Source organism: Boleophthalmus pectinirostris, unplaced genomic scaffold, assembly GCF_026225935.1.
Source record: "Boleophthalmus pectinirostris isolate CB_2022bp ecotype Guang Dong unplaced genomic scaffold, ASM2622593v1 HiC_scaffold_13, whole genome shotgun sequence".
Lineage (NCBI taxonomy): Eukaryota > Metazoa > Chordata > Actinopteri > Gobiiformes > Gobiidae > Boleophthalmus > Boleophthalmus pectinirostris.
In genome coordinates this window covers 5,715,803-5,729,630 of record NW_026571036.1, presented here as the reverse complement: position 1 = coordinate 5,729,630, position 13,828 = coordinate 5,715,803, and the positions used below count along the sequence as shown (strand labels likewise).

Here is a 13,828-nt window from a genome sequence, read left to right as displayed (position 1 = left end):
TTTAGTCTAATTTTAATACAGTTTATGTTGACATCTTGCTCCTTTAGTCCATTTTCTATAGTTTATGTTGATGTCTCACTCCTTTAGTCCATTTTTTTAATACAGTTTGTTGACATCACACTCCTTTAGTTGATTTTTATACAGTTTATATTTGACGTCACACTCCTTTAATCCATTTTTTTATCCAGTTTATGTGGACATCACACTCCTTTGGTTCATTTTTATACAGCTTATGTTGACGTCACACTCCTTTAGTCCACTTTTTTATACAGTCTGTGATAAAACCGTAATAATAAAAGATAAACACAATACCACAGTGAACATTTTAAGTCTATTTATTTTCAAAATGAGGTATTTCAAAGTGCTATGAGTTGCAGCACTAAATTTACACATATTTAAAAAAAAAATGAAAAAGGAAAACAAAAAAACATCTTATATCTGTATACCCAGTCTGTATGCACCTGATACTTACACATATGAACAGAGGAGCGTCAAGAGCCAGGGCCATGTACTGTACAAAAGAAGCACTCTGGAGGACACAAGTGATATCTACCCGGAACTCATTTTCATACGAAAATATAAGTATCAAATTTAGTATGCGTCACACTAAAAGCATAATCGTGTAGAATTAGTAATATGGTACAATACAAAGGAATAGGAGGAGGAACATACCATAATATTAAACATATCCGTATATTACAAAGTTATCGCAACTCTCAGAAAATCGAGGCTTACAGTACTTTAAAGGTATATAAACTTCCAGTCTAGTTATTGGCAGCTTAAAGAAGACGTATTAAAAAAAAAAATGATCAAAAAATTTACAAAACAAGGCAGGTCTGAGTGGAGTTGGTTTAAAAGTTCTAGATTACGCCAAATTATCGCGTTATAATGTCATTCCCGCCTCAAAAACAGATCTGAAGTCGCGTTTTGTTTCATTCGCACGTTTGAGTAACTCTTTCCAAACCACAAAATGCTCCGTTCCACCTTGTCATGTCACGAATTGGAAGTTTTTAGGTTAATAACTCCAATAATCCAAGTAATTCTAGCGACGTGTTGCCATTTAGTGACATCGCGACGTGGAATTGAGTGGTTTCGGTTTGAGGGAAGAGCTCTAATAAACCAAACATGCAAGGTTTGCGCATTTAAACGAAACAAAACCCAACTTCAAGTCTGTTTGCGACGAGGAAATGACATTAGAACGATCGGAAAACAGCGTAATATAGCTCCTTTAATGATATTTACAATAATGGTATTTACAAAAGTGTCGGTAAAAAGGTGCACAGTACAAACGCGCCCACAGCACCGGAGTGAGGAGAGAGAGAGTGGCTATTCTAACCCAGAGAAGTGTACAAAAATCTTACTGTTTCTGTATTTCACCGTTAAAAATTCCCTGTACCTGATTTTCTTCGTATGTATTTGAGCGAAAAGTGTACGGATGTATCGTATAAGCAGCTCTCGAGGTCAAAACGAGTCCCCCCGCAGTACTGTCCGCGTACGATTTTAAAGCGTTCTGCTGTTCGAGGATCAGGAAGTGCGCTTTTAGCCTGCTAGTCGCCGCTACTGTTTCCGAGACGGTCCTGAAAAGCGCTTAAAAAACTCATTGGGGCGAAGGATTAAGACGCTCCGAATGCATAAAATGAAAAGCGAGGGAAAACTTTGGACCACTGCAAACTGGTTCCGTCGACGTTTTTGTTTGTTTTTTACGAAAATCAGGTACAGAATTTAACGTGTTTGCGCATTTATTTAAGTTTTTTCTTGCAGTGGTGAAGGCAAAGTAAGTGAACTCTCCAAGCAAAGTGCCCTATAACACCTTTTTTTTAAATTTCCCTGAATCCAGGCTGGTGTCACAGTGAATACAATAAAAAACTCATTTTTAAAAAAACATCCAAGATACAAAAATTATATGAGTTCAATGGAAGACTTCCGATAAAAAACTAAACAAAAACAACAGTTCATAGATGTCGCTCGCTTCCGTCGCTCTCCTCGATGTGTGGATTTTGGGGAATCAACAGTAAAAAAAAAAACTCCGAAACATTCTTAACGTCAACAAATGTGCAAAAAAAGTGTCTGCAGTGACAGTCCGAGATCGAGTCCCCCTTCGGACCCCCGCCGAGGGCCCCTAGTTGCAGTCGAAACGTGGGTAAGTCCTCTGAGAAGTGAGAAACGTGAGCACTTGGAGATATGCGGGAAAAACAGCCGGGGGTCGCGGAGTCAAGAGTTTAACAACGCCGTCGGCTGTTTCGTCCGCGCATCGACGTGGGAAAAAGTCCTCTGAGAAGTGAGAAACGTGAGCACTTGGAGATATATATAAAAAAAAAGTCGGCCAGTTCGCGTCGCCGGTTTCGCGAACGCTGAAAAGGCCATTGGCTGTATCGTCCATGCATTGATAAGTGACTTCTTTTACCGTGCCCAAAATCAAACATTAGTATTTACGCAATGATTTAAAACGTATTTACTAGGGATGTAACGATATCCAAATCTCTCGGTACGACATTTATTGCGATGATAAAACCGCTTTTTCCTCTTAAAAGTCCATGACAAGACTTAATCCGAAGAACTAAGACTTAAAAATGGTTAGAACTGTTGTTTCTTCTTGTAGTCTGCTCTGAAATGGAGCAAAGGATCATGGTCTTTGGAGTTTTGCAGCACCATAACTCTTGTAATTCGATAAATTGTGATGCTCCACGATGTTATTTTGAGAACTTTGACAAAACAATACCAGGATATTTTGGTTATTCTTGTTACATCCCTAGTATTTACCGTCCTTCAATGCCCTAATTACGTTAAAAGATACTTGATTTTTGAGCAATTTTTCCAGCTTCTTTAGAGTTAGAAAAACGAGGGCAATTCCGAGGTTCCTCTTTGGAAAAGGAGGCCCCGAAAAACAGAAATGTATTCGACAAAATTCCCATAAATTTGACATTTGTGCAAATTCAAACTGCAAAACTGATTCGATCGTGGAAGATTTTCACTTTTTGATTTGATTTCTTTAACATAACGTAAGTAGGGCATTGAGGGTCAGCTTAAAAAATGGACACCAATACAGTTATTATAATACATTCCGTGAAAACCAATGATTAATTTTGGACACAGCCCCATGTTCGGACAGTCTGTGTACATTCTACATTCTTTCGTGATTGCTTAAAGAGACTGCGGTTGCGGGGGTCATCCGGTAACACTGAAAAAGTCACATCGAAGCGAGTTCCAATGACGTTTTACTTGTTTTGAGTAAATTCAACGCGAGTCAAAGCGTCTACCGGTGGAATAAAGCTTTTACTTAACCAAAGCGAAGATTTAGTTTCTTGTTTTAAGTGCGAAGACTTGTTGTTTTGGCTGAAGTCTGCAAGTGAACTACGTTTTCAGTAGGGATGCACGATATTGACCGATGTAGGTTCTGAGAATGTCATTTTCCTTCCAAAAAAACGGTAAACTTATTGCAAAGTAGATCCAGTTGTGTTGTAATTACGTAATTTATCTTGCAAGTAACTAAACTACAGATTTGTATGAATAAACGTCATAAAAATCTGCCTGAAAAAGTCCTAAAACGTCAAGTTAAAGGCCCAACCAGGATATCGACTGAACCGATTTCACGATGCAAGTTAAATTTCCAAGATCGGTATTGGTGCATCCCTAGTTTTAAGCACAAAAATCTCGTTCCACTGGTAGATTTTTAACTTCACGTGCGAATTACTCAAATCAAGGTTCGCGAGTCATTCAAACTTCGCTCGATGAGACTCTTCGCAGCGCAAGGGGGAGCTACTTTGAGTGTGTTAGCGGTTAACGTCTCCACTTTTTAGCGTGTCCGACTTTGCTCTAGCCTGCGCATGAGCTGCTGCCTCCGCGCCTGCAGCCGCTCCTTCTCCTGCTGCAGCCTGAGCTCCTCCTCCTCCAGAGCGCTCAAGTACTCCGTCGCCTTCTTCAGGATGTGCACCTTGGCCGCCTTCTCGTTGTGGGCCAGCTCCGGCACGTGATCCCGTAGCGTCAGGAAGCTGGAGCGTAGATCGTTGCGGCGCTGGCGTTCCAGGATGTTGTGGTTGCGCCGGCGCTCGCTGTCTTCCGAGTCGGAGCCGGTGGCCATGGCGCGCGGGCTGCTCTCGCCGCTGGACGACCGCTTGCTTCGGCCCGAGATGGACGAGGAGGTGGAGGACGAGGAGTTGGTCCGGGTCGGGGGTCGAGGGGCGTCGGCCGATTTGGTTTTCTTGGCGGGCGGGGCGTGGTCGTCGTCGGAAGCGTAAGGGGAGGGCGCGGCGTAGTTGTGCTGCTGCTGGTGAACGGAGCTGCGCTTGAGGATGAGTTCTTGCGGCGCGCGGCTCACGAAGCGGTGGGAGGACGGGGCGGAGCGCTGGTCGGAAGGTCTGGCGGAGAGGGTCACCACGGAGACGCCGCGCCGCTTCTCCACCGTCACCACGTCGATCTCTTCTTCCTCCTCCTCGTCGTCCTCGTCCTCCTCCTCCTCCTCCTCGGCGTCTTCGTCATCGTCGTCGTCATCGTCTTCTGTGAGGAGACAAAAAAGCAAAATTAGTCATGAACATTAAGGCTTTATAAAGGTTGTGGTTGATCTTAAGAGTGACCAAGATCTTTGTCAGGAGATCCTTGCTGTGTGATAAGCTTATATAACATTTTGGACACAGGAAGAACATGCAAACTCGGGAAAACACCGGAAATAGAACCAAAAACCTTCTTTTAGTGAGGCAAGTGTGTCAATAAAATCGGTTTGTACAGCTACATTATAATATCTGGATTTGGATTGGAACTATACATGTTTTACTATAAAGTGGATTTTTAAAAAGTGGTTTAATTTGTTATTTATTTTCTTGTAAATAAAGGATCTATACCTGTTTTTTTTCACAGAGTTCCCACTCTTTTTCACAGACAAAATTTCCAATCTTTTCCATAACTTTTTCATGACCTAAAGTGAATTTTCCATGACTTTACGGCACCTACATGTGTAGAATTGATCAGACTTTTAGGGCTAAATATGACCTTATGGTTTGGGATTATAGTTTAACATTCAAAATACTGTCAGTGCATTTATTGTCGTCTCTTTTAAACAAAAGTCATTAACGTGAAAATAAATAATCATAATGGCCTCATGGGAACTTAACAGAACACTGGAGTTGCATGAAAGAGATACTAAAATTCCATGACTTTCCCAAAACTTTCATTGAATTTACAAAACTCCATGACTTTTCCAGGCCTGGAAAATGACATTTTCAATTTCCATGACTGTGGGAACCCTGTTATCGTCTTAAAACATGAAAAACAGAAGTCATTATAAAGTGGGCCAATCCTAACTTTATAAACACGTTTCTAGCATCTTTTGCCATGAGCGCTTTTTTCTACTTTCAGAGGCCAGAGCAAGCAACAACTAGCATGCTAACAGCACACCAGCCTTCCTCCCCTCCTTCCTTCTTAGTTCACGAACAACGAAAACACTACAAAAAAACGCAAACAGTTCACCGCGGTATTTGCTTTGTTATGCATTATATCTGTACTTGAGCAAGGCACTTTTTACTTTATTATTTGAATAATAATGAGTACAAACCCTTAACAATCGTTAAAAGGTCCATGTCCTATTCGTTTTTTTGAATTTCAACTAAGAATGGAAAACAGGAAAACGGGAAAACTGTTTGTTATTCCATTATTCCATTTTAGTGTCAAACAAAAAACAAAAAAACAGATTTCAACTTCGATTTCTAATATTTAAATATTTTAAATATTTAATTTTTATTTATTTGTATTTTATTATTATTATTATTATTATTATTATTATTATTATTATTATTATTATTATTTTTTATGTATTATTACCATTTATATTTTTTATTTACTTCTTTATTTACTTTGTTATTACATTTGTTATTATTTACTTTATTATTATATTGTGCTGTGTGAGCTGCTGTGTCTGATTAATTTCCCTTTTGGCTCAATAAAGTTTGTCTAAGTCTAAGTTTAAGTCTAAAACCTAAAATAATCGTGACTATTTCAAACTGTTTTCTCATTTTTCGTTCAAATTGAAATTCAAAAGAACGAATCGGACACGGATCCTAAAAGTTACAGTACTTTTTTAAGCTTTTTTGTCCCTGAAGTTTCTAACTATTCTTGTTGTTTACATCGCAAATCATTTTAAAAAAGGGCCCCCTAATATAATTTTCCACCTGGCCCCCCTTATTCTTGCACCGGCCGTGTCCTTCACCCATTCTTACAGTAACTCCCTTTGACACTTGAAGCACTCGGAGCATTTTCTTTTATGTGAAACGCAGCCCCGAACATTCATTTTTTTATCACATCAGCGCTCGAGTGTGGGAAGGCAGTAAAAAAAAAAAAAAAAAACGCGTTGCTCAATGGCAGAAACCAGTTAGTGCTTGGCGTCAGTCAATGTTAACGCTAATCTACCCGGCAGGTGTTGACACGCTCCGTCCCCGCGTGGAGTCGACGGGCCAGATTTCTTTCTTTTCTTTTCTTTGCTCTCCTCCTCCTCCACCCCTCCTTTTAAACTGTAAGCTCTCTTATGTGAAGAATGTACAATATGCTGACCTGAGCCTGAGGTGAAATCGTGGACACATATGCACTGGAAAAGGCCGTACAGGTGTTGGACAAATGTACGGAGAACGGAACTGAACCGGGACTAAAGAAGGACCGAACAAGATGCAAACTTTGACTGGAGAAAGGACTAAACCAGGACTTGAAACGGTGCAGCTAAGCCAGCCCCAAACCAGGTCTAAACTAGGACAAAGAACTAAACCGAGACTCTCGATTGAAATATGAAACAATAATCAACTATAGAAGGACTAAACCAGGTCTAAACCACGATTAACGAACTATAGAAGGACTAAACTAGGAATTTTAAGAATGCAATTCCAGTGTAAGACACAAGTAACCCCCAGAAGGACTAAACCAGGTCTAAACTAGGACAAAACTGAACTAGAGTTATCAAAGAACTAAACCAGGACTCTTTGCGATTGAAATATGAAACAATAATTAACTATAGAAGGACTAAACCAGGTCTAAACAAGGACTAAATTTCATGTGAACTGAGACTAAACTGGACTATCCCAGGACTTTTAATTCAAACCAATTATAGAAGGACTAAACTAGGTCTAAGCAATGATTAATCAACTATATAAGGACTAAACCAAGATTAAACCAGGAATTGTAAACTGTAGAAGGTCTAAACTAGGTCCAAACTGAACTAGGGTTATCAAAGACCTAAACTGAGACTCTTTAAGATTGAAGTATGAAACAATAATTAACTATAGAAGGACTAAACCAGGTCTAAACCGCAATAAATGAACTATAGAGGGACTAAACCAGGAATTTTAAGAATCCAATTCCAGTAAAAGACACAAATAAACTGTAAAAGGACGAAACCAGGTCTAAACCGTGATTAATTAATTATAGAAGGACTAAACCAGGTCTAAACCGCGATTAATGAACTACAGAAGGACTAAACCAGGAATTTTAAGAATCCAATTCCAGTAAAAGACACAAATAAACTGTAAAAGGATGAAACCAGGTCTAAACCAGGTCTAAACCAGGTCTAAACTAGGTCTAAAGTGAACTAGAGTTATCAAAGAAGTAAACCAGGACTCTTTGCGATTGAAGTACCAAATAGTAATTAACTATAGAAGGTCTAAACCAGGCCCAAACAAGGACTAAACTTGATGTGAACTGAGACTAAACTGGTCTATTCCAGGACTTGCAATTCAAGTAAATTATAGAAGGACTAAACAAGGTCTAAACCACGATTAATCAACCATATAAGGACTAAACCAGGAATTTTAAGAATGCAATTCGAGTATAAGACCCAAGTAAACTGTAGAAAGTCTAACCTAGGTCTAATCCAGATCTAAACCAGGTCTAAACCAGGTCTAAACAAGGAACTGTAAGAATGCAATTCCAGTATAAGACACAAGTAAACAGTAGAAGGTCTAAACCAGGTCTAAACTGGGTCTAAACCAGGTCTAAACTGGGTCTAAACCAGGTCTAAACCAGGTCTAAACCAGATCTAAACTAGGTCTAAACCAGGACTAACCTGGGTCTAAACCAGGATTAAACCAGGAACTGTAAGAGTGCAATTCCAGTATAAGACACAAGTAAACTGTAGAGGGACTAAACCAGGTCTAAACTAGGTCTAAACTGGGTCTAAACTAGGTCTAAAGTAGGTCTAAACTGGGTCTAAATCAAGTCTAAACCAGGACTAAACCAGGAATTGTAAGAATCCAATTCCAGTATAAGACACAAGTAAACTGTAGAAGGACTAAACCAGGTCTAAACCAGGTCCAAACTGGGTCTATACCAGGTCTAAATTGGGTTTAAATCAAGTCTAAACCAAGGACTTACATCGGTACCAAATATGGCAACTTAGGCTATAATTTAACCAGCTCAACTTAACTCATTCTAAACCGGATCCAAACCAGATCCAAACCGAGTCTAAACCAGAACTTGAACAGATCCCAACTGTGCTAGGATCCAAACCAGAACTAAACCGGGTCAAAGTGCTCTCCCTGCCCGGCCTCCCTTACCTACAGCGAAGACTATCACCGCCGGCGCGTTTGAAACCACGGGGTATGAGCTGTAAAAATAACTCTGAGATTAGACTCCCAATCAGCTGAGGGCGGGACTATCCCACTTTTACTGTAAACCGCTCCAGACGCTCCAGACACCCAAGGGCGCACGCGGAAACCTGGCACCCTGACACCGCCCTGGCACCCTGACACCGCCCTGGCACTGGCACCGCTGATAGATGGACGACAACAAAGCTCAGAGCGCGGAGAAGCCAGGCGGTTCTTTCCGTAAATGACACCAAGATCGAACTGTAATTACACCGTTTAATAAAAATAAACAAATAAATAAAGAAGATTGGTGGGACAAGTTGGCAAAATGTCGCTATATTTCCTAAAAATATAACTACTCAAAATATTTCGGTATAAAGTACCCGCCTACTGTCGAGTGAACGAATCAGACGGTTTCCATGAAGTGAAACCGGCATCTGGGGATCTTCTGTCCTGAGGGATGTTACTCTCCACAAACTGCCCTGACACATGCTTAAAAACAAGATGTAAACTGGGACTAAACTGTGTCTGTAAACGTAAAAAAACAAATCTATTTACCTATTTATCTCGCTTTCTATCAATCTATCCATCTATTTTGACAGCAAATTCTAGAAATTATTCATAACAGCGATTGGTTAAATAATAAAACAAAGTACCCAGCTACTGTCGAACTAACGACTCCTAAGATCCTAAGATGATAATTGCAGTATACAAAAAATGTCATGGAGGGGTCTTTTGTCCTGAGGGATGTTACACTCCTCAAACTGCCCTGACACTTCCTTGATAAACTCAGTGTAAACTGGGAAAAACTATGGTTGTCAAACTAAAAAACACAAATCTTTTTAGCTCTGTATCTCGCTTTCTATCATTCTGTCTGTTTATTTTGAGCACAAATTCTAGAAATCATCCACAGCAGCGATTGGTTAAATAAAAAAGTACCCGCCTACCATCAAGTGAACGAATCAGACGGTCTCCATGAAGTGAAACCGTCATCTGGGGGATCTTTTGTCCTGAGGGATGTTACTCTCCTCAAACTGCCCTGACACTTGCTCAATAAACACAATGTAAACTTGGACTAAACTTGGACTGGATTGGTTAAATAACAAAAAAAAAATACCCGCCTATCTTCAAAAGAATGAATCCTAATGCTGCGAGGTCAGACGGTTTCTACGAAGTGAAGATGATAATGCAGTATACAAAAAATGTGATGGAGGGGTCTTTTGTCCTGAGGGATGTTACTCACCTCAAACTGCCTTGACACTTGCTCAATAAACACGATGTAAAGTTGGACTAAACTGTGGTTCTCAAAGTAAAAAACAAACCTATAAAGTACCTGCCTACTGTGATATTGCAGCATACAAAAAATGGGATGGAGGGGTCTTTTGTCCTGAGGGATGTTACTCACCTCAAACTGCCCTGACACTTGCTCAATAAACATGATGTAAACTTGGACTAAACTGTGGTTGTCAAAGTAAAAAAAACTAATCTATTTAGCTCTTTAATTCGCTTTCTATCAATCTGTGATGGAGGGATCTTTTGTCCTGAGGGATGTTACTCTCCTCAAACTGCCGTGACACTTGGGACTAAACTGTGTTTCTCAAAGTAAAAAAAAAAAAACAACAACAAAAAACCCAAATCTGTTTATCTCTTTTTCTTGCTTTCTGTCAAGCTATCGGTTTATTTCGAGTGCAAATTTTACAAATCATTCACAGCAAGCGATTGGTTAAATTAAAAAAGTACCCGCCTATCATCAAGTGAACGAATCCTAATGCCGCGAGGTCAGACGGTTTCTACGAAATGAAACCGGCTGATGAATCAAGCAAAACATACAAAACGTATGATGGGGGGATCTTTTGTCCTGAGGAATGTTACTCCCCTCAAACTGCCCTGAAACTTGCTCGGTAAACACGATGTAAACTGGGACTAAACTGTGGTTGTAAAAGTAAAAAAAACAAATCTATTTACGTATTTATCTCGCTTTCCATCAAAGTACCCACCTACTGTCGAACAAACATGTCATGGAGGGGTCTTTTGTCCTGAGGGATGTTACTCCCCTCAAACTGCCCTGACATTTGACAGATAAACACGATTTCAAAGTAAAAACCAAATCTATTTATCTCTTTATCTCGCTTTCTATCAACCCATCCGTCTATTTTGAGCGCAAATTCTAGAAATCACCCTTTGGAGCGGTGCCAAACAGACAGCTGTGTAGATGGAGCCTGCCCATTCAAAACTGCTGTCACCCGAGCTGGAAGAATATCCCTTTTCCTCTCCACCTCCCTCCCTCTCTCTTTCTTTCTCCCTTTTTTTTTTTTTTTTTTCCTCCTGTAGCTGTTGTGTGGGCGGCGTTTTTGGCCAAGTGAACCCTCGGTGCGGTGTGCCAAGTCAGACGCCTTCCTTTGTACCACTGTGTCACCGCCAATGCCCCGCGATAAGGATGTTTATTTAGCGCCTCAAGCTGGCCACGGGGATAGCGACTTAAAAGAGAGGTTTAAAAAGTCAAAAAAAAAAAAAAAAAAAGTACAACTAAAGAAGCTCTACCCGTCTATAAACTTTAAATTTTACGTTTTTATCCATGTTCTGTCAAGTTCTGAGATGAAAAAGGGCACTATGTAAACTTTTTGCCCCGTCTCCTTGTTACGTAACCATGGAAACGAGCAGGCGACGCCACCGGGGTCGAGTTACGCGTCAGGTCTGTGGACAGGAGAGACGACCTGGCCCACGCTAAGAAAGATTTTCCAAAGTATTTCTGAGTAACTTTTAAGCTCAACATGAAAAACGTGTTAGTTTAATGCGTTTAATGCCGTACTGTGGAACATTTTAGGTTAAGATATGAGATTTCACATTGTTACGTCAAGTTACGATCAGTGAAATCGGGTGTTTTTTCTAAAATAACCAAGCTCAGTAACTCAATTTCAACGCAAACGTGAGATAAAACCGTATAAACTTAACATCTGTCATCGATAAACAACGTTCCCGATCTTCGTTTCATCGGATTAAGCTAAATCGTAAACACAGATACGCTTTGTTTATTATTAGCCTTGCGCGTAATTGGACAACACCAGTGCGCCAGGCGAGTCAGTCCGTGTCTTTTTGTTCCGCGGTGCCAGCTAAGGTCGTAACACAATTCCCCCATTTTATCGCCATCTGCCGGATGAAGCGCCCGCTGATTACATAAACGCGCCAGCCACTCCGCACCCCCGTGTTAATCGCGCTGTGGGGACTCGAATCCGCGCACACGCTGGCGCAAAACAAGCAAAAACAAGCCCACGTGTGATTTTCTTTGTTATTATTTATCGACAACGCGGTTTGAAGTCAAGTTATCGCTAAAAAAAAGCCGGTTTTGCTCAGCGAACGTCAGATTTACGTATGATTTAAGCACATCAGAACTGGGACTAAACCAGGATTTGACCCGAAACTCAACCAGGACTACTTCTGGACCGATCCAGAACTGAAATCACCGCACCGAAGAGCGACAAGTGTGAACGCAGCCTACAAGTGAGTGCGGTGTCCTCAAGAAGTAAGGAAACCCGACGTCCCCTGCGTGCGTGAGCGTGAGCGTGAGCGTGCGTCCGTGCGTGCGTGCGTGAGGTAATCGGATTCGGCGCTAGTCATATGAACAAGCTCCAGACCCACCACCTACCAACTTCCACCCAAACAATAACACGAAGTGGGCGAGCGCGTACGGATGTCGCGTCGGGGTATTTCGGTTTGTCAGCGCGTAAATAAATACGTAAACAGACTAAATAAACATTAGGAGCAACAATACGAAGCGCTGGAGGTGATTTTTGGGGTAGATTTTTTGAGGTGGCGCTTACCGGTGTCGCTGTGTGCGCTCCCGTGCGTGGAAGCGGCGTCCGCGCTCGTCGCTGCGTCCACGCCTCCGTTCTTCTTGTTCACCGGGAAGGGGAACACGACCGCCGGGTCCACGCACTCCGGCACCGAGCTGCGCGTAATCACTTCGGGCGCTTTGACGCACGCGTTCCTGGTTCCTCCTCCGCCGCCGCCGCCGCCGCCTCCTCCACCCGGTGCCGCCGCGGTCGTGCCGGTCGTACTCGCCGCTGCAACAGTCGTAACCGAGGTCCCGTGAATAGCCCTGCCGAGTTTCTCAGTCACCACCCTCTCCAGTTTCTCCCTGGCGCTGAACCCGCTCCACATGCAGTCCTGGATGATGATGCCGTTCGCGTTCGCCGCCGTATCCAAATCGGTCCCGAACAAGTCCAAGTCGTCCGAGGCGCCCCAAATATCGTCCCCGGGGAGAAGAAGCAGCTCCGAAGCCCAGTCCAGCGGATCCAGCGGGTCCACAATCCCGTCCGCTCCTCCCGTCGCGTCTCCCGGTAGCGCGGCGCGGCTCGGGGAGAGGGGCGGAGTGGGTAGCAACTCGAATTTCTTCCAGATGTCCTCCCCCGGTGGCGCAGAGTCGGGACCACAGAAGTAGAAGTCATCCTCGTCTGGGTAGAAACACGGCTGCAGCGAATCAAACTCCATGTCCTCCGAGTTTTTACCGATGATCGCCGGCATTCTCTCCCGAAATCAACGCTCCTGGCTGGGGGGGTAGAGAAACGACAAGACACGTTAGCCCCTCGTCACACCTGGAGAGCCCACACACGTTGCAATTGTCTAGTCTGCTCCTTTTTTTTTATTTTTTTGGAAATTACGCACAAGTACGCTTTCAAACAACACGTGTCCGGCTGTGCGTAAAAGTGCCAATTTGAGTGCCAATTACGCACAAGAGACATACTACTTAAAACCCAAACAAAGCAATGGCACAGCAGCTTATGAACGCGTAATAAAACAAGATTGCTGAGGGATAATTGTCAGTGAGAAATGGAAAAAGCGGCGCGTACCTCTTGTGTTGTTTCTCTCGCGTCTACCAATGTGCGCTGGCGGTGGTGAGAGCGGTACCGTGAGGACAGGAGAGGAGCGCGGAGGGATACATCTACTACTCGGGGAGCTCAGACAACCTTCTGACACACATTACGGTGGAGGCTGCGGTGTTATAGTCACTGCTGCTGCTGCGGGAGGAGGAGGAGGAGGAGGAGGAAAAAAAAAGAGAGAGACAGACTCCGCCTCCCTCCCCCCCTGTGTCTCTGTGTGTGTGTGTGTGTGTAGTGTGTGTGTGTAATGTGTGTGTAATGTGTGTGTGTGTGTGTGCCCACCCCTGCGCTCCTGTTCCTGCCCCCCACCCTCCCTCCCTTCCTCCTCCTCGGACTGGAGCGAGGAGAGAGGGGAGGAAAAAGGAGTGAGCTGCTTCTGGGGAGAGACAGACTGGC

General features: G+C 42.7%; 1 protein-coding gene across 1 annotated transcript; it reads right to left on the bottom strand.

The window, feature by feature from the left end:
• Nucleotides 1–319: 319 nt before the first annotated feature.
• mycn (MYCN proto-oncogene, bHLH transcription factor) lies at nt 320–13,508 on the bottom strand. The gene is made up of 3 exons (XM_020938692.2): nt 13,403–13,508; nt 12,374–13,101; nt 320–4,494 (listed from the first exon to the last, which is right to left on the bottom strand). Exons 2-3 carry the CDS (start codon nt 13,074–13,076, stop codon nt 3,794–3,796), a joined length of 1,404 nt encoding a protein of 467 aa, XP_020794351.2. The 5' UTR covers nt 13,077–13,101; nt 13,403–13,508; the 3' UTR covers nt 320–3,793.
• Nucleotides 13,509–13,828: the final 320 nt, after the last annotated feature.